The sequence below is a fragment of the Culicoides brevitarsis genome, chromosome 1 (assembly GCF_036172545.1).
Source record: "Culicoides brevitarsis isolate CSIRO-B50_1 chromosome 1, AGI_CSIRO_Cbre_v1, whole genome shotgun sequence".
Taxonomy (NCBI): domain Eukaryota; kingdom Metazoa; phylum Arthropoda; class Insecta; order Diptera; family Ceratopogonidae; genus Culicoides; species Culicoides brevitarsis.
In genome coordinates this window covers 1,839,197-1,862,021 of record NC_087085.1, presented here as the reverse complement: position 1 = coordinate 1,862,021, position 22,825 = coordinate 1,839,197, and the positions used below count along the sequence as shown (strand labels likewise).

The 22,825-nt window shown below is 26.4% G+C and overlaps 6 protein-coding genes across 6 annotated transcripts in view; 3 read left to right on the top strand and 3 right to left on the bottom strand.

Moving 5' to 3' along the window:
• The window catches only part of LOC134827893 (homologous-pairing protein 2 homolog), a 43,366-nt gene extending 41,187 nt beyond the window's left edge, over window positions 1-2,179 (bottom strand). Inside the window, exon 1 of the mRNA XM_063840765.1 lies at window positions 2,068-2,179. The gene's annotated coding sequence lies outside the window, so the exon portion shown is untranslated. The remainder of the gene's footprint in view (window positions 1-2,067) is intronic.
• On the top strand, window positions 2,096-6,120 carry LOC134827894 (protein rolling stone-like). The gene is made up of 6 exons (XM_063840766.1): window positions 2,096-2,234; window positions 2,291-2,803; window positions 4,501-4,732; window positions 4,797-4,922; window positions 5,576-5,759; window positions 5,822-6,120. Exons 2-6 carry the CDS (start codon window positions 2,726-2,728, stop codon window positions 6,048-6,050), a joined length of 849 nt encoding a protein of 282 aa, XP_063696836.1. The 5' UTR covers window positions 2,096-2,234; window positions 2,291-2,725; the 3' UTR covers window positions 6,051-6,120.
• A 3,562-nt stretch (window positions 6,121-9,682) lies between these two features.
• LOC134837531 (cyclic nucleotide-gated cation channel beta-3) lies at window positions 9,683-14,892 on the top strand. Its single transcript, XM_063852950.1, has 8 exons — window positions 9,683-10,449; window positions 10,526-10,812; window positions 10,882-11,141; window positions 12,239-12,394; window positions 12,452-12,536; window positions 12,593-13,167; window positions 14,114-14,232; window positions 14,289-14,892. The coding sequence occupies exons 1-8, from the start codon at window positions 9,683-9,685 to the stop codon at window positions 14,890-14,892; spliced, it is 2,853 nt and encodes a 950-aa protein (XP_063709020.1).
• An 88-nt stretch (window positions 14,893-14,980) lies between these two features.
• LOC134837245 (venom serine carboxypeptidase-like) lies at window positions 14,981-17,192 on the bottom strand. Its single transcript, XM_063852650.1, has 6 exons — window positions 17,091-17,192; window positions 16,612-17,035; window positions 16,349-16,556; window positions 15,616-15,856; window positions 15,444-15,563; window positions 14,981-15,379 (listed from the first exon to the last, which is right to left on the bottom strand). The coding sequence occupies exons 1-6, from the start codon at window positions 17,190-17,192 to the stop codon at window positions 14,981-14,983; spliced, it is 1,494 nt and encodes a 497-aa protein (XP_063708720.1).
• A 1,261-nt stretch (window positions 17,193-18,453) lies between these two features.
• Window positions 18,454-19,703, bottom strand: LOC134837153 (uncharacterized). The gene is made up of 3 exons (XM_063852537.1): window positions 19,689-19,703; window positions 18,902-19,578; window positions 18,454-18,716 (listed from the first exon to the last, which is right to left on the bottom strand). The coding sequence occupies exons 1-3, from the start codon at window positions 19,701-19,703 to the stop codon at window positions 18,563-18,565; spliced, it is 846 nt and encodes a 281-aa protein (XP_063708607.1). The 3' UTR covers window positions 18,454-18,562.
• A 39-nt stretch (window positions 19,704-19,742) lies between these two features.
• Window positions 19,743-21,415, top strand: LOC134837986 (waprin-like protein). The gene is made up of 3 exons (XM_063853402.1): window positions 19,743-19,899; window positions 20,982-21,158; window positions 21,223-21,415. The coding sequence occupies exons 1-3, from the start codon at window positions 19,839-19,841 to the stop codon at window positions 21,318-21,320; spliced, it is 336 nt and encodes a 111-aa protein (XP_063709472.1). The 5' UTR covers window positions 19,743-19,838; the 3' UTR covers window positions 21,321-21,415.
• The last annotated feature ends 1,410 nt before the right edge of the window (window positions 21,416-22,825 follow it).

Here is a 22,825-nt window from a genome sequence, read left to right as displayed (position 1 = left end):
TTTTATCATATATTATACATATAAAATAATCCACATAAGCTTGTTTTTTTTATAATCTGACTTTTCAGGCAAATTATTTTTGCCAATCATTTTTTTTATATATTTATATAAACATTTAAAAATTGACTTAGAGAACATTTCATCCAGATGACTGCATGATGACACAGAAAATAACTTTTATTTAATAAAAAAGTGAACAAAAAAATAAACAATGAACATGATAAAAAATAAACAACCGAAAAATGTGTGTTAAAGCAAAAAAAAAAATAAGAACAATTATTATCGCAAAATTAAAAAATTTGAAGAAATCCAAAGAAATTATAAAAAGAAAAAATCCAGTGTGTGGAAAGAACATATTGCGCGCTGAAAACAATTAAATAGGTAAATTTTGTTGTTATTTTTATATATATTATTCTGAACTCTTACCTCTTTTATTGACATTTTTCATCAAAAAAAAAAAAAAATAACATGCAAAAAATATATGAATAAATAATATTTATAAACTTGTATTTATAAAAAAAATAATAATTAAAAAAAAACTTCAAATTATTACTAAATTTTAAGGTTCAACTGTTCGATCAATAATAAAACAAATAATAATAATAATATAAAAAAATTACACAATTAATATAAATTTATATTATGATACATTATTGTGGTATTTATTTTTTTGTTTTATTTTTTTTATTATAAATATATAAAAATATATTTTTTTTCTTTCTAGCTTAAAAATTTAGATAAAAAAAAAACATGTAAAAGTGTGTTAATGTAAATTTTTCGACAATTAATAAAACATTCAAGTCAATAAAAAAAAATTTAATAAAAAAAATTGCTTCTTAAAAAAAATGTTTTTTAATAATTTTTGAAGTTACTTTAGTTAACAAGGTGAGTAATTTTTTATACTGAAATTATCTTAACTTTTTTTTAATTATTTAAAAAAAACATTTATTGGTAATACAAAATATATAAATCTATTAAATCAATTTTTTCAAACATATATGATAATATTAATCATAAAATAGTTTAAATAAATTAATATTTAATATAATTATTTATTTAAAAGAATAAATAATTTTTAAAATAAAAATTAAACTAAATTTAAAAAATTCCTTTTTTTTATTTAAATTGTTTTGAAAAAAAAAATATTTAATTATAAATAATATTTTATCATAAATATTTTTTAAATTTTGATAAAACATTTAATAAAATTTCATTATTTTAAAAAACATATTTAAAAATTTATTTTAATAACAAATTTTATTATTTATTTTAAAAAATTATATTTTAAAAATATATTTTTCAAAAATAAAAAAAAAAAAATAAAATAAAAAATAATATAAATAAAAAAAAATAAAATTTTAATAAATTTTAAAACAATTAAATATTTTTAAATAAAAAAAAATTTATATTTATTATTTAAAAAAAATATTATTTAGGTATTTAATTAAATATAGGTATAATTATTTTATTTAATAAATTAAAAAAAATCATTTTTTTTCCAGATTATTTAAAAAATATATAATAAAAAATTTATTTTATAAATAATTTTAAAAAATAATTAATTTAAAATAAATATAATTTAAATTTTTAAAATTTCAAATTAATTAATTAACTCGATTTAAATTTTTTTTTTTTAATTTTTAATAATTTATTTAATTTTTTTTAATGAAATAATATTGCAAGGCATTTCCGTGATAAAAAAAAAAGGTTAGGCAATTAAACTGAATCATATTTAACAACAAAAACAGCGACCTATAAATTTCCGAACAAGTTCCACGAATCTGGAATCGATAACACGTGTCGCCTTTACTTTCGTATAGAATTTCGCTAATGCAATATTTGCACATTAGTCAAATTACGCGATCGCTTATAAACTAAATAAAAGTGCTTAATAAAAATAAAATAAACAAATGATTAAACTAGCAGCGCAGTACAGAGATAAGCTTGAAATTTTGATACAAATTTGCACAAAATTTAATCACATTCAGAGACAATTTTTCATAATTTTTTTTGGCTGTTGATTCATAATTTATTAAAAGATTAACAAAAAAAGTAATAATTAATTACCTTGCATGTTGGTTACTGTTTGCCAAGAGTACAATGACACACCCTTTGCCCGAAATAATTCGAAGAAGCAGGAGAGTGTGAGAAAGGTAGACGAAGGAGAAGACAAAAATTCAACTTAAAAAGGGGGATTCTTGAGTCACGCACAGAAACCGAAGCGAAACTCGAAGGTAACCTTTACATTGAAAATACATTTGTTTCTTTTAATCTCATTTTTTGTGTGTAGAATGCAGCCAACGTGCAACAGGGAACGTTCAAGGATCATCTTTTTACCCGTGAGTGTCGGAGAAAAAATAATTTCTAAACAATACTCGACAAATTAGCACATATGAAGCACCGGTAGACGATTGCCCGACATGTGAAAGAGTCACGACACGATGTACGGCAGAACATATCACACACACATTCGGTATTTTATGAGCGACGGTAGTTTCGTTGAATATTTTTTCATTCTTGATTTATAGTTTCGCGACTCACGCGAGTGTAAGCAGACACAAAATATTTTTTTTAAAAAATAATTATTAAATATTTAATTTAAAATTAAATAAATTTCCTATTTTTCCGCATTTTTCTGAAAATAAAAAAAATATTAAAAAAATAAATAATTAAAAAAAAAGCCAAACATTCCAAAAAATATTTAAAATAAAAAATTAGAAAAAAAATGTTTTGGCGAAATGAATTAAAAATAAATAAATTTTCCTTAAACTACGACAAGCCAATTGATTTCTTAAGACCGCAAGTAAGTTTTTTTATAGTGCAGTGCAAAAAATATCAGAAATTCCGGTAGAAATGAGACAGTTTGACGTTCGTGAATATTCATTACGTCACACGCGCGTTAAGTAACAATTGTGTACAATTAGAAAAAAAAAATAAAAAGTGATGTGTAATGAGAGCAAATTTCTGATAAAAAACATTGTTGCACGAAGAAAATGTGTCAAGATATTTTCACATGTGTTGAAAGAGATTTGCAATTTTTTTTTGTTTGCGGATTGACAGGTGACTCTGCGTGTGTTTAAAAAAAATAAATACAACCGGCAAAAATGTTTGTCGTTTATTTAAAAAAAAAATGAGGAATTGTTCCATTTTTTTAATTTTTTTTTTTTTGTGAATGACAAACGCAAAAAACGATGACCTTTCATGAATGATGCTGAAAATAGAGCTAAGCTATAAAAAACTAAGAATTTTTTGGCAACCTTACGTTTTCATGTTTGGTGAGTTCGTTAGAGGCTACACCCGTATGACATGCCATGTCAAGAATTAGATTTACATTCACATGACGAGGTTAATTTTAATTAATTATGAAATTTTTTTTCGGTTTTGCTGTGATAAAAATTTACTTACAGAAAAATTTTAAAATGCAAAGATAATTTTTTATTTTTTGAAAATTAATTTAATTAAATTCAAATATAAATAAATAATTTTAATAAAAAATAATTATTTATAATTTTAAAAAAATATTTTAAAAATAAAAAAATAAAATTTTTAAAAATTCTTTCAAGCAATAATTAAATTTTAAAAAAACCTATAAGCACAAATGTTTTTGGAAGAATTATTGAAATTGCACATTTTATTTTTTTTTTATCAAAATATTATTTTTTTTTATTATTATTACTCAAATTTAACTATTGAAGGTACGAAAAAAATTTAAAGAAAATATTTATGAAAACGTGAGATTTTTTTTATTATTTTTTAATTATTTTCGATTATTTTAATTTTTTTTTTTTTTGAATTATTTTAAATAATTTTTAAATGATCGTTATTATTTTTTCTATTTTTTTTCTAACAATAAATATTATATTATTTAATTTATTCTCATTTTTTATATTCTTTTTAATTTATTTTCATTATTTTAATTGTTTCAAAATTTTTTTGAATATTTTCTTCTAAAAATAACAAAAATAAAAAAATTCTTTATAAATTGCTTTTATTTTTAAAAATAAAATTTTTAATAAATACATGAAAATTATTTTTTTTTTAACAAAAAATAAAAATTTAATTAAATTTTCAATATTTTATCCAAAATTTAAAGGGTAAATTATTTTTTTTATTTTTATAATTTATCATTTCAATACCAAAAATTACTCGAAATTATGAAAAAAAAAAATTTTTTGTTGTCAAAATTATTATTTAATTGATTTATCCGTTCAACGAATAAAAAATCAAATAAATATTTTTTTCAATTATTATCAGATCGAATAATTCCCTCCAACTTATCAAAAAAATTAAAGGTCACTTTTCAAATCTAATTACGAAAAAAAGCGTTATTGATGCATGAAACAGCCGAATTCCTGTCATACCGGATAAATTTCTCTGCGATTGTTACACATCGCCAATTCGAATAATTCGCCAAAAAAATAAACAAATCATTTTCGGGGAATTTCTGATAAATTTTAATTTGCTTCTGTACGTTTTTAACCATTCTTGAATTATTTTTAGTGGCAAACATCGTCAGAACGGCAATCGATTGTCTTTCTCTTCTACCGATGGATTTTCGCGAGTTTATATGTGACGACATTCACTTATGCAATAATTTCGCATGTACTTTACAAAGGTCCGTTCATCTATTTTCCCATTTATCTCACGAATTGGGGGAATTCACTGAATGCGATATACGCCGTGTGCACTTGTGCCGTTGTGACATGCTCGTTTCTCTCGAACAAGTATTATGGTAAGTAAATAATTTTTTGCGGACAATGACCGATTTTATGATGAGATTTTATTTGATTTGACAGAAAGGATGAAACACGAAACGCAGATGCCGCTCATTTTCAAGGTTATTTGGTTCCTGCAGAGCATTTGTCCTGTGATCGCTATCAATATTACGCTGCTCTATTGGGGATTTGTGCATAATAAAGGAGGTAACAGATGTCGGAAAGTTTATTGTTTTATTCACGAAACTTTTACGATTAATCACTTTTTGTCGAATTTCGGAAGAAAAATGGGGTTTTAAGCAAGATTCGACGTTTGAAATGTGTATTGAGACAAACAATTAAAATGTGCTTTGAGGCTAAAAATTTAAAATTCGTTTTAAGAAATTTGAAAAATTTGCATTGGGAAAAAAATTTCAAATCCAAATTGAGGCGAAATTTTTTAAAATGTGCATTGGGTCAAAATTATAAATTTACATAAGGCTAAAAATTCTAAATTGTGCATTGGGATACAAACTAAAATTTATTTTGGGGTAAAAAAAATGCAATTTAGGACTAAATTTTGAAGTATGCATTGGGACGAATATAAAAAATATCTAAATTTTATATTGTAAACTTAAGAAATTTTTTAGAATGTGCATTGGGATAAAAATTTGAAATACTTCATGGGGTATTTTACGAGTACGCATTGGGATAAAATTTAAAAAAAATCTTTGAAATTGAAAATGTTAATTGGGTCAAAAATTAAAAATTTTCATTGGGTAAAAATTTAAAAATGTGCATTGGGTCGAAATTTGTTATAAAAATGCAACAAATTTTTTAAATTTCATCTCTAACCACAATTTTTCTTAATTTTTTCACAGATAATGAATTTCCTGTTGACACATTGAACATCCTGAACCATGCAACAAATTCAGCTTTCATGATTATCGAAATCCTGATTATTGCCAGTCCTGTCAGAATCTTGCATTTTATCTATCCGTTAGCGACGTTAGTGTCATTTGCCGTTTTTACAATCATCTTTTACTTCATGGATTGGGTGAATGTGTAAGTTTTTCCCAAATTTCCTCTTAAAACTTCATAAAATCATGAAAAATTTATTTTTTTAGACGAGGTCAACCTTACATCTACAAACATTTGGATTGGAATCGCCCCATTTGGACAGGCTCGATGACGACAGGTGTTTTTGTGTTTGGATGTTTTCTGCATGTGTGCATGTTTGCGCTATATCGACTAAAAATCTCTCTAATTAAGGATGTGAGTCACACATCGAAGGAAACGAATAATCTGCTGGGTGATAAGGAAACAAGTAGTATTACGAGGAATAGTAATGTTTAGATGAAAAAAAGTGAAATAAATGCTTAAGATCTCACGGGAATTTCCAGAAAATGCGATTTTCTTAATGTTTCGATTCGAACAAGTTCATTATCATGGAAATTGGCATCAACGTCATTTGTAAACAAATTTCTTGTTTGTTTGTTTGTCTATCCACTCCCGTCTCGACCAACGGAGTGACCGTTTGTGAGTATAATCGTAAGAAAATGACGACGAGTAACGATACACTTATTAGCTTATATTTTATGATACATGGTAAGTAGTTGTTGTGAAAATTTTTACCTCAAAAAAAGCGCATTTTAAAAATATTAGAAAAAATAAAAAAAAATAATAATTTTAATTTAATTTAATTAATTAATTAAAAATAAAAAAATAATTAATAAAAAAATAAAAATAAATAATAAAAAATAAAAAATTAAAAAACAATAAATATTAAGTTTTAATTAAATTTAATTTTTTGTTTAATTCATTTTATTTTTTTAAATTTAATTAATTAATTTCATTTCAAAAATAAATTTAGTTTAATTAATTTTTTTTTATTTTGAATTAGCAAAAAAGTGAATTTCAAATTTTTTTAACGGAAATATTTTTGAATTGACTTTTTTAATTTTTTTTATTTAAACATATATAAAAAGAGAAGCTCTAAAGACATTTTTTTTATTTTTACGATTTAAAAAAAAATAGAAATTTTATCTTAAGTTTTATTTTTAGCAGCAGAAATTTTAATCGTCAAATTTTTATCAAACATTTAGAATTTTTTCATAATTTTAAGCTTGAATTAGCAAAAAGTAATTTTCAAATTTTTAACGGTAAGTTTTTGAATTGACATTTATAAAAATTTGTTTAAAATTTAATTTTTCTAATTTTTAAAAATATTTTTATAACAAATTTTAATTTTTTTTTCACAGAACAATAAAATTTTTTGTTAGTATTTTTTGAAAAATTCAGGAAATATTTTTCTTCAAATTTTCCAAATAAACAAAAAAGCGACTTTTCTCATAAAATATTCAACAAAAACTACAATTCACGAACATAGCATGCGCATCTCTCTTCGAAAACAATTTTTTCGTATCCTTTTCTCTTTTTTTTTATTTTTTTACTCGCCCGGCATGGCGCGTACTCCATTCATCTCATAGACGCATCACTTTTTAATATATATTAATATTACGATTATTTTAATATTCGTCTAATGCTTTTCGGTACGAACGAAGCAAAAAAAAAACGTCATTGTCATTCATGGCGACAAACTCGCTACATTTATTCGCGCTGTGGGTGCGTGCGGCGTGTGAGAAATGCAAATATGCTGAACTATTTCTACGGATCGCGTTTCTTCGTCGTTCGTTCGTCGTTCTGTGTATCCTTGTGGCGGAGACAATTTCTTTCGTGCTTTCTGTTGTTTTTTTTACGCAAGAATTGGAGAAGATAAGCAAACAAAACGTCGGACTACTGTTCAGTGTTTCCGTGTCTCTTCGACGACGAGCAACAATTGGCGTCACTCCGAGCGACAATTTTCCCGTTCGCGTAAACAAAATACAATTAAAGTGTTTTTATTTACACATTGCGGCACATTGTCCTTCGACGTCGTTCCTTTTCTCCGTACAGCTGTTGGCAAAAAGAGAAATAAAGAGACAATAAAGTTATTTTAATGAGATCATCGTTAAGCGATCGAAACTTCTAAATGTAATTAAATGACAATTTTAACAAAAACAAAGGATTTATTCGAGTGAAAAGTTGCATTTATGTTGAAAATTTTGTTGAGTGAATGATTTTTTAGGAGCAAAAAAATTATAAAAAATTAAAATAAAAAAATGATAATTTTAAATATTAAAATAAAAAAATTTAAATAATTAAAAAAATTAATAATAAAAAAATATTTAAATAAAAAAAATTATTAAAAAGTGAAAATTTCGTTAAATAAAAAAAAATAATACATAATTCATTGACCTCATAAATAAATAAAATGATCAAAGAAAATACAAAAATGTGTTAAAGAAAAGAGAAACAAAAAAAATTGTGCTAAAAAATCGAATAATTGATTGAAATTTTGTGTCACGTGCTTCGTGACGAATGCTCGTGTCTTCAGTTGTAAAGTGTCGTCACAAATTCTAGTTCTTCGAATTTCACTAAAAATAAGCAAAAGAACATTTCTACTCACAAAAACGTATTCTTCGTATTTTAACCTTTTTTCATACGTTTAAAGTTAAATAAAAGTTGTCGTATGTACAAGACTTGAGCGTAAATTTAAAAAAATAATAATAAAAAAAATATTTAATAAAAAAAAAATAAATTAAAAAAAATATTAAAATATTTAATTTTGTTTTTCAATTCAAAATTATAATTTTTAATTAGAGAAGATAAAAAAAATTTAAAAAATCAAAATGCATAAAAAAATAAAAATTATTTCGTTTTTTGAATTTTCTTTTAATTTTTTTTTTTTGTTTTGTTTTTTTTTTTTTTTTTTTTTTTGATTTTGTATTTTATATATTTATTTATTTTTAAAAATTATTAATTCTTCTTCTGAAATTATTTTATTTAATTTTTTTTTGTCTGTTAATTAAAATACTTTTTAAAAATTTATTTTAAAATAATAATTTTTAATTTTTTTTTTTTTGAATTTAATAATTATTTTTATTTTTTTTTTTTTTGATTGTTTTGCTTTAATTTATTTTTACATTTTTTTTAAACAATTTTAAATTCAATTAATTTTTTTATATTTTCAATTTGTAATAAATTTAAATTTTTTTATTTACTTTTTCATTTTAAAAAATTAACGAAACATAAATAATTTTTCCAAATATTATTTTTAACTTTTTTTTTAATTTTTTAATCATATTTATTTTTAATATTATTTATTTTTTAAACTTATTTTTTTTAATAATAATATTTACTATTTAATTTAATTTTAAATATTTTTTTAATTAATTTTTTGCTTTTATTGAAATTTAAATTAATTTTATCAGACAGACAAAAATTTAATTCTCAATTCTTAAAAAAAAATGTAACTTATCGCGTGACTTTTATGTAATAAAAAGTTTTACCTGTCTCGTTCTCGTTCAATTTAGACTTGAGTAAATAATTTGTCAACATCGACCCTCCCCTCTCCTTCGATAAAAAGACGAGCAAAATTAAGTTGTCGTATTTTAATTGCATAATCAATTAATTTAATTGTACTTACACTCAAAACACAGCTTTCAATGTTATTATTTGGCTATATTTGTGTCCCGCTCATTACACGGAGCGCCCAATGTCCGAACTAGCGAGGGATATTTACGATCGAAAAAAAATAATTAATTAAGGAAATAATTCAACGGTGAAATTCGAAGACCTTGCAATTTGTGTTCCAGCCTAATTTGTCATCGGAGCGCATCAAACGGAGACTTTCTTACGTTTTTGGTGTAAAATTCCGTTTCCTGCTTGAACATCCATGCATCGAAAAAAATTTTATTAGAAAAAGGTGATCATGGCAGTAAATTATGTTTAATTATTATTCTGTTTGAATAGTAAAAAAAAATATTTATATTTATGCACGAGAGAAGGATGACACACTTTACGACAAATTATTTCAAATTTAATGTTCAGTTGAGTTGTAATCGTCGTGACACTTAGACAGCAGCGAAATACAACAAAAAAAGTTAATGTCGTCGTCAAAAAGCAGACAAAATGCCCAAAAATCACACGAAATCGACGACGAGATTACCAAAAGTGCCGAAATTGCGCGACGAAAGCGTCAACAACTGAGTTTGGAGGAGCTGGCGAAGGAGGTGAAGCAACTGGAGGACTTTATGAACGTCGGCGAAGAGATAATCGAGAAGGAGAAGCAACGTGACCAACAATTGTACGATCGGGAGAAGAAACGTTCGATGGGATTGGATTCGGCGGGCGTGAAACGACGTGCGGCACGTTCTTTTGAGAAAAATCCGACAATTGATGCCGACGAGGAGGACACAGCGACACGAAAAACGATGAAACGCGTCAAATCCCCGACTTTTAAAGTGAATTCGGGCAAAAAAAGCACAAAAGATCGAACGCCGCGACAAAGCCCGTCGAAGGAACTCGTCAAACTGTACTTCAAAAACGGCAAAGTTCGATGCATGGATTGCGACGACTTGAAATTGAGCTATAAACAGACCCAGGATACGGTAAAGATGATTTTAAATCGAGGCGCGGATGCTCCTTTGGTGTGTGAGGAACGCGTTCGAGCAGCTTTGACGAATATCGAGGACCATTTGCAAGTTTTACGCGTCGAATCGGGCATCGTGAACGAAGTCAGCAGCCCCATTGAGGAAATAAAAATGTCTGTGCAGGAAAGCGGCGAAGGCGCACAAAACGAGGAAGCCAGCAACGTCATCATGGACCTCCAAAAAAGCATCGAGGATCCCGAAAAAGACGAGCAACTCGAAAAGTAATGCCAAAAAATTCGACTTTTCTCTAAAAAAAAATTATCTGAATTACCAAAAAATGCCAAAATTTTGTTCTAGTATCCACGAATTAGACAAACTCGAGTTAGTCAAGTCCCAAATGCACCATTTAGTGGGAAGATTTTCGCATCGAGCCTCCCTTATGCGAAATCGTTTGCGTCTCCCGCCCACGCCCGTGAGTTCCGCCGGGCAACGTGTCATGGAAAAACCTCCGCAGCAACCGCTCAAAATCATCGATAGTGCCCTGGATGAATGGCAAAAGTCCAAACCCGATAAATGGTGGCAATACTTCTGCATTCCGAGCTTTTGTGGCGGCGGGCGATCCGATGACGTTCTCGATCCGCAAGGTTACAAAAATATTTTTTTGTGTTTCGTTAAAATGTGTGTGAAAAAATTAAAAAAATAAAATTTTGCAGGCACATTTTATATTTCGTGGCTTTTCCTTGTCTCTGTCTGCTATTTGTACAACATTTGGGTCATTCCATTGCGAGCGGCGTTCACGTATCAGACGCCCGAGAACATTTGGTATTGGTTCGGATTCGATATGTTCGCAGACATTGTCTACTGGCTGGATGTCGTTTTCGTTAAGCACCGTGTCATCTTTCTGCACGAAGGATTTTGGATACGGGACAAGAGTCAAACGAGAAAAAATTACTTAGGAAAATTACAATTTAAGGTTTGTGTGTCTTTATAATGGTTTTTGACGGTCATTTTGCGAGAAAATTGAACAATTTTTATTCATGAATGATTTTTTTGAGAAATTTTAATCTAAATTTATGAAAATTTGAATAATGTTTTTTAAAAAATTTAAAAAAAAAAATTTTTTGAACTATTTTCAAAATTTTATCAATTTTTTATCAAAAAAAAAAAATTAACTTAAAATAATTAATTTTATAAAAAAAACTTTTTTCATAAAATTTTAACTAACAAAGTCTCAGAAAAGCTTATTGCAAAAAAAATAAATAAATAAAAATTAAAAAAAAAATTAATTTTTCGATTAAGAAAAAGTCCATTTTATGCTATTTTTTGAAATTTCTTTGAAAAAAAAAATAAATAAAAAAATTATTAAAAAAAAAATTTAATTTAAAAAATAAAAATTAGAAGTAAAATAATATTAAAAATATAAATTTTAAAAAATTATTTATTAAAAAAAATTTTAATTTTTTATAAAAAAAAATCAAAAAAAATATTTAAATTTTTTTAAATCATTTTAATAAATAATTAAATTAACAAATAAATTAATTAACAAATTAATTAATAAATAAATCATTTATTTTTTCTAAATATTCAAAAATAAATTTAAATTTAAACTCTCCAAAATAACAATTTTCATTAAAAAATATTTTTATAAAAAACATTTAAGTTCAAATTTCTATTAAAAAAATTATTTAAAATATATTTAGAACTAAAATATATTTAATTTAAGGCCAAAAAATCAAAATTAGAAAAAAATCTTTTTGAAATAAAATAATTAAAATTTAAAAAAAATAATTTAAGTTAAAAAAATAATTAAATTAAAAAAAAAATAAAAATTTTTTAAAATTTAATAAAAAATTTTTCGAATTTTAATCTTAAAGAATCCAAATTTCAAAAATTCAAAAAATTTTTTGTAATAAAATTAAAACTCAAAAGGCCTTTAAAAGTTCAATTCATGACAATTTTAGTTAAAAATTAATTTTTTTTCAACGTAAATAGAAAAATTGTCAAATTTTCTCGCAAAATGACATTCAAAAATTACCGAAAAACTGAAATAAAATAAAGAATAATTTATAGATGGACGCTCTTTCGATGTTACCAATCGACCTAATCTTCTTCATAATGGGAGACTATCACGTTTATGTGTTATGTCGCTTGTTTCGCCTGTGCAAATACCAAAGTTTTACGGACTTTTTCAAGTTACTCGACCGCGTTGTGCCTAATCCCCATATTGTGAGTGCCATAAAACTATAAAAAAAATGTTTCTTATTAACTTTTCCATTTCAAAAGTTACGTGTAATGAAAACTCTGCTGTACATGCTCTACATGATCCACGTAACGGCTTGTATTTATTATGCCATTAGTGCCATTAAAGGTAAATATTTGCCCCCGACGACGAATAATTACAGAAAAAAATTGACTTTTTCGCAGGAATCGGCTCCAATCGATGGGTTTACAGCGGCGACGGACATCCGTATCTCCGCAGCTTTATCTTTGCCACGAAAACGGCGACGTCAATTGGCAAGAATCCAAAACCCCTGACGACGGATGAGTTTTTGTTCATGACGGCGGCCTGGTTAATCGGTGTTTTCGTCTTTGCTGTGCTGATTGGACAGATGCGCGATATTATTGCGAATGCAACGAAAGCCCAAACGGAATATCGGCAGTTGGTTGACGAGACGCTCGTGTATATGCGAGGTTTGAATTTGCCATCGGATTTTCAGAAACGCGTTACGGATTGGTTTTCGTTCACGTGGGAGCAACAAAGAACGCTTGATGACTCGCAGTTGTTTGAAAAGTTGCCGCCGAATTTGCAAACTGATATTGCGCTGGCGGTGCACATTCATACGTTGGCAAAAGTGCAACTTTTCGCGGAATGTGAGGCGGCGTTGTTAAGGGAACTTGTGCTGAAGTTGCAAAGTGTGACGTTCATTCCGGGCGATTATATTTGCAAGAAGGGCGATATCGGGAGAGAAATGTACATTATTAAAACTGGAGCTTTGGAGGTAAGTTTTTTTTTAGTTTTCATTAAAATTTGACAAAGTATCAAAAACAAAATTCTGAACGATTTTACATTTATTTTTGATTTGATGATTCGTTGATTCGTTGAAAAATTTGTTGCTAAATTTTTTTTTTTCAAAATTTTAAAGATGAAAATTTTCTTAAATTTTTTTAAATAAATTTTTTAAAATTTACCAAAAATTTAAAAAAATTTTAAAATTAATTTCCGAATTACAAAAAAATCACGAAATTGGGCAAAATTAATTAAAAAAAAATAAAACAAAAAAACGTGAAGATAAAAATTTTGCTCAAAAATTTTTTAAAAAGAAATTTAAACAATTTCTAACCATCACGAAATTTCTCATTGTTCGTTTTCAAATTTATTATTTTATTTTGTAATGTAAAAAAGTAAAAAAGAATTAAAAATTTATAAAAATAAAATTTAAAAAATATTAAAATTTTCATGAAATTGTACAATTTCAAACTTTTTAAAAATGAAAAAATAAATAAAAAAAAAATCTTAAAAAAAATTCAAACTAAATGTTTATATTCAAAATTATTGAAATGAAAATTTTTATCAAAAAATGTTAAGAAAATTTCTTAAATTTTTCTTAATTTTTTTAAAATTATTTTTAAAAATTTCTAAAAAAAAATTACAAATTACAAAAAAAAATTATTCACGAAATTGTGCAAAATTAATTTTAAAAAAATAAAAATAAACGCAAAGATTTGTTTTTTTTAAATTCATAGAAAAATATTTTTTTAATGAAATTGTAAGAACTTTGAATTTTCTTTTTAGAAATTAAAAAAAAATTAAAAAATAATTAAAAATAAATTAAATTATTTAAAATTTTAAAAAAATAGAATTAAGTAGTAAAATTTTAGAGTTTAAAATTAATCAAAAATTTTTTGAATTTTTTTTTTTTAATTTTCAATTTAATTTTTTTTCAGGTTGTCGGAGGTCCCATGAACGACATTGTCCTTGCAACGCTTTACGAAGGCTCCGTTTTCGGCGAAATCAGTCTTTTAGCTATTCCCGGTTCAGATAATCGAAGAACAGCTTACGTTCGGTAAAAACCTTCTCTCATAAAAATTTAACTTTTTTTCATTTAAAATTTAATTTCAGTTCGAAAGGCTTCTCAAATCTCTTCGTTTTAACAAAATCCGACTTAAATGAGGCCCTTGCACTTTATCCTTCAGCCCAAGAAGTTCTTAATCGTCGCGCCAAGGAAATCGTTCAAAAGAACGCTGAACGCGAAAAGGAAGAAGCTCTCAAAAAAGGTCTCATCCCAACCGGACCTGATGTCATTATCGGAGATCGCATTGATCGACCTCCATCCCCGAAATTACTTGATGCCGTCATTAAAGCTCTTCCCGAGAACTCGGAAGCATCAAAACTACTGACTCAAGGTTCAAAAAGGTACAGAAGAAGAAATGTCGAGGACGATGTGCAAGTTCTCGTTTTGAATCCGGCAGTTTTGCTGCGAAGTTATCCCGACAACAGCGAAGTTGAGGCAGGAAATCCGGGAAAAATTGACGTTGAAACAAAACTTCCGGGACAAATTGATGAAAACGAGGATTTTGAATGCAAAAATTTAACAGATTCGCAAAAATCGTTGCTCTTGAGGTCAGCTTCTAAAGGTTTTGACATCGAAAATGGGCTCGACGACGACGATGGAAGCTCAAAAGAGTTCAAATGTGACGTCGAAGTACACAATGAGAAACAGTAAGTGCCTGAAAAACATGAAAAATTAACAAAATTAACACGGTTTCCATTAAAAAAAATAATTTAATCGCTAAATCCCTATAGAAAAATGTTTAAATTCGTTTATGAATAAAGTCGTCGATTAATTCCAAGCAAACTTTTGGTTGATCTGTGGGTACCATGTGCCCGGCGTTCAAGATGACGGCTTCAATGAAGACATTTCGTGCGCGTTTGACATAACCAGCTAATTTTCCATCGACTAAAAAGGATAAACGACGAGCCTGACGATATTCTTCACGCCCTTTCCAGTTCATGTGATAGTAGGCGTTCTCAGAAACGGGATAAGCGACGATAAAATCCAAATTTCCGCTGTAAAACATGATACGAAGTCCTTGATCGAGGAGTTTTTCAACCCATGGCATCGCCGAATCCATAAAATCTTCGAGTAAATTGTAATAAACGGCAGTTGGGGGAGCGAATTCTTGATTTCCGATGTGAAGAGCCTTTCGTATCTAAAATTTTCAAGTCGAAAAATTTATTTTTTGAAAAATTTAACGAAAAATGTGAAAATCTTACATGAGCCTGATCCACAAACGTCAAATACGAGTCCAATTTGTACACTTCTGGATGCAAAATGTTGTAAACGTTGCCGTAACGACTGTGTTTGAGGAAAGTATAGAGCGCCAAATCCCAAAACTAAAAGAGAAAAGTTAATTTTTTATCGAAATTTGTTGAAAATTAAACTTACGACTTTTCCTTTTGCGTTGCTAATGTTCTCTTGAGCTAAAATTTCGAAAACTCGCATTTCGTTTCGAGCATGCTGGTCAATTAATCCTGTTTGAAAAGCAAATTGGGAGTAATACATCATGTTATAAGGATCACTGAAGCCATTTCCGATCGCAAGTCCTTTAAGATTTATTTTAAACTCTTTTCCGTCGTCGATTTTATTTTGTTCGTAAATCTCGTAACCGATTGCAGGTATGTATTTTCTAAAAAAAAAAAATTATTCAAATTAAAAAATTTATTAAAATTGAAAAAATTTATTAAAATTGAAAAAACATTTAAATTAAAAAAAAATTAAATTAAAAAATATATTAAAATAAAAAATTTAGTAAAATTTAAAAAAATATTAAAATTGAAAAAATTATTTTAATTAAATAGTTATTAAAATTAAAAAAAAAATCAAATAAAAAAAATTATTAAAATTGAAAAACTTATTAAAATTGAAAAAAATTATTTTAATTAAAAAATTTATTAAAATTTAAAAAAAAAACATAAAAATTAAAAAAATATTTAAATTAAAAAATCTATTAAAATTGAAAAAATTATTTTAATTAAAAAATTATTAAAATTAAAAAAAATATAAAAATTAAAAAAATATTTAAATTAAAAAATTCATTAAAATTGAAAAATTTTTTTTTTTTATTTTTTTCTAAAATTTGTTAACGAAATTTATTTATTAATTTTTTTTAAATATTTACCCAGCATACGACTCTCCTGCGATGAAAAACGGAACATTTTGAAGCCACGGAAACATTTTCAAAAATTGAGTCAAACCAATATGCAAATGTTTAGCAACTTGTGTGACATTTTGCGTGTAACCATCTTCATCAGTGAAAGAAAATCCAGCTCCAACGGGATTGTCGATGAATAACATCGAGTAATTTTTGTGCCAAGAAAACGGATTTTCTGTGAAAAAAATATTTTTTTAAGAAAATTCGAGTTAAAAAGGGAAAAATCTTACTTCGAATCGACACCAAATCTTCATTCACGAAAAACGGACCATTTTCGACGAACAATCCAAAGAGCGATGATGCTCCGGGACCTCCTTGCAACCAAAGAACCAACGGTTTGTTCTCATTTTCCCAATCAGGATCGCTTTCTTGACGACTTTTCTTCTTTTTTTGCTTCTTTTTATCCCATTCCTCGTAATCATATTCGGCAAATTCATCTTCGTCGTACAAATGTTCCGTGCCTTCAGCAGGAAAGAACCAGAAAAACAAATTCGAATTGTGTTCCTTGTCGACTGTTAGATATCCAGAATAACTCGTCACGTTCAGGAATAATTTTTTATCGACTCGAGATAATTGTCGTGCCTTTCGATCGTTTCCCTCCTCAATATGCGACGTTAGAATTAACGGTTTTCCTGCTCCTTTGACGCTGAGTTTCTATTTTTTTTTTAAATTTAAAGAAAAATTCTTAAAAATTTTAATTTTAACTTACTCGAGTCTTCCATTGCGGCAAATTTCCATCGTAGAATAACTGAGCGACACAAAGTTGGATAAAAGCAAAGCAAAATAACAAGAAAATTGTGTAATTTTGCATCTTGTCGCTATGAAGGCGCTTCTTGTTCTAAAGACATTAAAAAGTTCTTGCACCTCTTTTCTCTGTGAATCGAGCAATAACCATTAAGAAAGAACAGTTATTAAGTATCTTGGCTAGAAACGAGTTTTGAATATTTTTTTTCGCAAGAACTTTCGTTTAAATACCTTTTGAAGAAGTGAGTAAAGTGACATAATTGCTAATTTGTGAGAAAAAGGAACAATTTTTTCGAAATATGAGATTTTTTCATTCAAAAAAAAAGAATTTCGTTTTTTTTAATAATTTGAATTCAAGTTTCAGAAGATATAAAAAAAATATTTCGAACTTTTTTTTAAAATAAAACAACAAAAAAATTTTGAGAAATTTAAACAATCAGTATCAATTAAAAGATTTCTCATACAGAACTTAAAATAATGAAAAAAAAAAACAAATAAAATCATTTTAAAATTTAAGCGTTAAAGAAATTTTATGTACTCTATTCTGTAGTCAAACGTAATTAAAATTTTGCTAAAATAATAAAATTAGACTACTAATACAAAAACTACAAAAACTTATCAATTTTTGAAAATTGAGCTGCATCGCCGTTCACCGTCTCAATTTGAAGGTTTTGACGTTAGAAATAACTTTTGTTTTGGACTTTTTCTAAATTTTGCGTTTTCGATGTACAGGAGCCATTTAAAGATGTTAGCGAAAAAAATTGATGAAAAAAAATTTAAGTCAAAATCTTCTTATTATGAGGGCTTACATACCGATTTTTCAAAATTAAGCTATATTACCGTTCTCCGTCTCAAAATGAAGGTTTTGACATTAGAAACAACTTTTGTTTTAGAATTTTTCTAAATTTTGCGTTTTCGAGGTACAGGAGCCATTTAAAGATGTTAGCGAAAAAAATTGATGAAAAAAAATTTAAGTCAAAATCTTCTTATTATGAGGGCTTACATACCGATTTTTCAAAATTAAGCTATATTACGGTTCTCCGTCTCAAAATGAAGGTTTTGACATTAGAAACAACATTTGTTTTGGATTTTTTATAAATTTTGCGTTTTCGATGTACAGGAGTTATTTAAAGATTCAGTGTAAATTAGAGGATTTTCCTCTTATCGATTTTTTTTTCAAAGCGAAAATTATTTGATTTAAAAAAAATGTAAATTATCTTTTAATTTAACATTATTTTTAAAAAATAACTAAAATATTTTTAAAAAAATTATAAAAAAATAAATTCAAATTACTTAAAAAAAAAATCTTTTAAAAAAATTGTGCAACTTTCTCACAAAACAACTTTCAGAACGTTAAAAATTATCCAATTAAAAACGGGGAAAAAATATTTATTATTCAAACTGGCAAGTCAAAACAAAAACAAGTTGGTTGTAAATTTACAAGCGTCTTCGCTGTTTCTCCTCTCTCAAAGGCTTTCTAATATCATCAGCTGTGATACTATAACTTCCCGCTAACGAAGACGTAACATCAGCTTTTCCTTCTGGATTGTATTGCGGTCCATCGCCATTATTTATTGGCTGAATTTCTTCCCTACAAAAAAAAAATTCATTAACGTCTCGAAAAATAATTATTCTTCCGTGAAAATCAATCTCGAGCCTCATCAATCACGTGAAAAAATCAATCGAAATTAAATTAAAGCACGAGGAGAAAAAAAAAGAGATTAATGAGAAAAAAAGGAAGTAAATTTTTCATTATTTGTTTTTTTTTGCGCTTACTTGGTGACCCGATATCCGTTTTCGTCGGCACGATAATGAACGGTGCGTCGGAAGAACCCGTCGCTGTACGAAAACATGCCAGTGAGTGCGGTGCCTTCACGTGTCTCGCTACGTGTCATGGAGTTGTCGTTGATGGTGTCTTGCACGGACGACGAGAACTGATAATGGGCGGAACGTGCTTGATCTTCTTCTTCGTCATCGAAGTAACGACGTCGATTTTCGAGGTTGTTGCTGAGAACTTGCGGCGTATCGGGAATAATTGGCGTATGGGGGTTCTTCAAGACACGTCGAACGGGAGTTTGTTCGAAATTCACACGAGACTGCAATTGACGTCTTGGAGCTTGAGGCGCTTCAGTAGTAGTTGTTGTTGTTGTAATTTCTTCTTCAGCTTCGTAATCCGTGTTTTGGATTTCTTCTTGATAAACGGGTGCTTCGGTTGTTGTCGTCGTCGTTAATTGAATAAGAGGACGACGTTTAACAGCGATTGGAACACGAATTCGTGGAATTGCATCCTCCAAAGGTCGATCCAAGATTCGACGAGCAACGAATGGTTGAGGGCGATATTGAGGACGATCATTTCCGTAATAAATTACAGTTTCCTGACCTTGTGCCAATTTTTGACGGTTGAAATTCTCTCGGATGGATTTTGCAACGGAATCTCTGTACGACTCTCGAGGCTGAAAAAAATAAAAAAAAAGGTAATTATTGAGTCATTTTGTTGATAAATATTTATTTTTTAAATTTACAGCACGTTCAAAAGTAGATTTTTCTCATATTGGAGACAAACAAACAAAATTAACATATTTCTCTCTCACAAATAAATTGAAAGCAATTAAGTAGAGGTAAGTGCAAATAAATTACCGGTTAGTCGACTTCTGAATGTTAACGTGATAAGACGTACTTTGGAGAGAGAGAAAAAAATAATTTAAAGTGAACTATGGCAAAAATCGCACTTTTGTTGATAATTGCAACGATTGCTCTTGTTCTTGAAGTTCAAGGTGAGTTTTGGAAACCTGTTTATATTTTTATGTGTGATTTTTATTATTAATGAAGTGCGATGATGACATTCCTTAATAAATACTTTTTTTAATTTTTTTTTTTTTGATTTAATTATTTTTTTTAAATTTTTCAAATAAAAAAATATTATAAAATTTATAAAAATTAGACAAAATTAAAAACTAAAAATTGTACAATTTTTTTTAATTTAAAAAAATTAAATTACATTTAAAAATTATTTTTTTCACTTCAAAAAAATTTAAAAAATAAAATTTTAAAATAATAAAATTATATATGAAAAAATAAAATAAGAGTTAAAATCATTTATAGCTCACTGATTTTAGAGTTTTTGTTTTTTTTTTAATTTTTTCAGTTGTTTAAAAATTTATTTTTTTATTTTAAAAAATTTTTAAGCTTATTTTTTATAAAATTTAGATTCTTTAACTTTTAAATTAAAATATTTTTAAAACCCTTTTTTTAAATAAAATTAAAAAAAAAATAATTAGATTTAAAATTTTTACTTGAAATTTTTTTTGTTATTTTTATTTTTAATTAATTTATTCTTTAATTAAATTATTAAATTAAATTATTTAATTTTTTTTAAATAAAATTAAAAATAAAAATTATAAGTTTTTAAATTTTTCAAAACTTTTCTTTAAATATATTTTTTTTGGATTATTTTTTTTTTCTAATTATTTTGTTGTTTGAAAATTTATTTTTTTTTTTATTATTAAAATTTTGCAAGCTTATTTTCCTTATAAAATAATAAAATTTAAATTTAAAAAAAATTAAAATTCTTTAATCTTTAAATCAAATTAAATTAAATTATTTAAATTTTTCTATTTATTAAATTAATTAATTTTAATTTTTTTTTATATTTAATTTGTAAAATTTTTTATCTTTCAAACTTTTACTTTGTATATAATCCGATTTGTTAATCCAAAACTCGTTATTGATTTATGCAATTAAAATAAATAAACAAGTGCACTACTGATAGCATTCCTTGATAAAAAAAAATTGAAGGCAAACTACTCATCAACGCCCGAAAGTCATTAAAAATAATTAAAACTATTTTTTTTTCAAGCGCAAAAGAACGAATGCCCTTTGAGCTCTCAAGCAACGACTTGCAGCCCAAAATGTGTCAGCGACAACGACTGTTTATCGAGCGGCAAACGATGCTGTCCTAACATTTGCAACACTAAATCTTGCGTTTTCCCGAAATCAGGAAATACCGGAGGAGGCGACAAATACAACAAAGGATGTATGTTTTGGAATTTTTCCAAAAAAAAAAAATTTTTAATGCAATTTTCTTGTTTTTTTTTTAGCTTCTGCTACGGGAAGTTATTGCGGAAACACTAAATGCGCTCCGGGAGAAGTTTGCAAGATGGACAAGAGCAAGAGACAAACTTGCGGTCGTCCTTAAGAATTTTCGAACATTTTTCTTACATTTTCGAAATTTTGGGCTCGTGCAACGGCAATCAAGCAACTGACTGCTAATAAACGGGAAAACATTTTAAATTCTTCTTTTTTTTCACACGACACGAAATTCACTTGCAACACCGATCCAATTTTCGAATTGACTAAACGAAGAGACTGTCACCTGATGATTTATATACGAGACCATTTCTTAACCCTGAAGGTAACTTTATACACAAAATGCACACACGAAACAAATGTAGTTTGGTCACTTTTGCTTCTTACGTACTGATTGCGAAGAAAAGACAATACATAATAATGGCAAGTGTAACAATATGGAAAAATTACGTCGTCGTTGTGGCGAGTAAAAGAAGGGTAGAAGAGAGGGAGATGATTTGCCTGTGTGTATAAATTGTGCTTTTAGAATCAGATCAGGTTTATGTTGCGGTGAGGTAATGCAATCTATAAATTTAATTTTAATGAGTTTCCTCATTTTGAAAATTTTTGTGCTAAATTTTGTCTGTCTTTGATTTAATTTTTTCATTTTTTTAATTTTTCAGAATTCAGAAAGAAATTTTTTTAATTTAATGATTTTTTATAGTTTGTCAATTTTTTTAATTTATTTTAAACTTATGAAATATCTGAAAATCTCAAATTTTTAAATTTTTCTTATTTTTTCAAATTTCTCAATATTTTTTTAAATTTTTTAAATTAAGTTTTAAAATTTTTCAGCTTAAATTTTTTTCCATCTATTTTTTTAAATTATTTTTAAAATAATAAATAATTTTTTATTTTTTTTTTTTAATTTTAAAAAAGCTGAAAATCTTGAATTTTTGAAAATTTTTTTTAATTTCTTGTCTCTTAATTTTTGCAGGTTTTTTGAATATTTTTTTTTTATAATTCTTAAATATTTTTTTAAAATTTATTATTTTGTATGATTGATTTTTAATTAAAAATTCTTCATATTTTTTAATTTTTGGAAATTTGTCATTTTTTATTTTATTTTTTTATTTAATTTTTTTTCATAATTTTTTTATTTCTTATTTCTTGAATTGTTCAAAATTTCTCCGATTTTTAAATTTTATTTTAAAATTCTTAGAATTTATTTTTTTGCTTTTAATAATAAATTTCTTAAATAAATTTCTTCAATTAATTAAAATTAAATTAAATTTTAAAAATACACTTTCATCTTTTTTTCATTAAAATAGTTTTCTCTTAAAATCTTCACAAAAACCAATAAAGATTAATGGATTCTTCTTCTGGTTCATAAACAAAGCGCACTAAAGGTTAAATCTTTGCTAATTGGCGTCGACGACATCATCGAATCGTTTATTGCTCAAAACTGACCCGATCTTGAACCAATTTTAATGAACATGCAGCTCTTCTTTTCGTTTCGTATAAAAATTAAAATAAAACGTGTTTCGCCTTACATTACACTTTACTTCGCATCGTCGTCATTCATGAAGCAGAATATTGTACCTGACATGAAACTCAATTAAAAAAAAGTAAAAC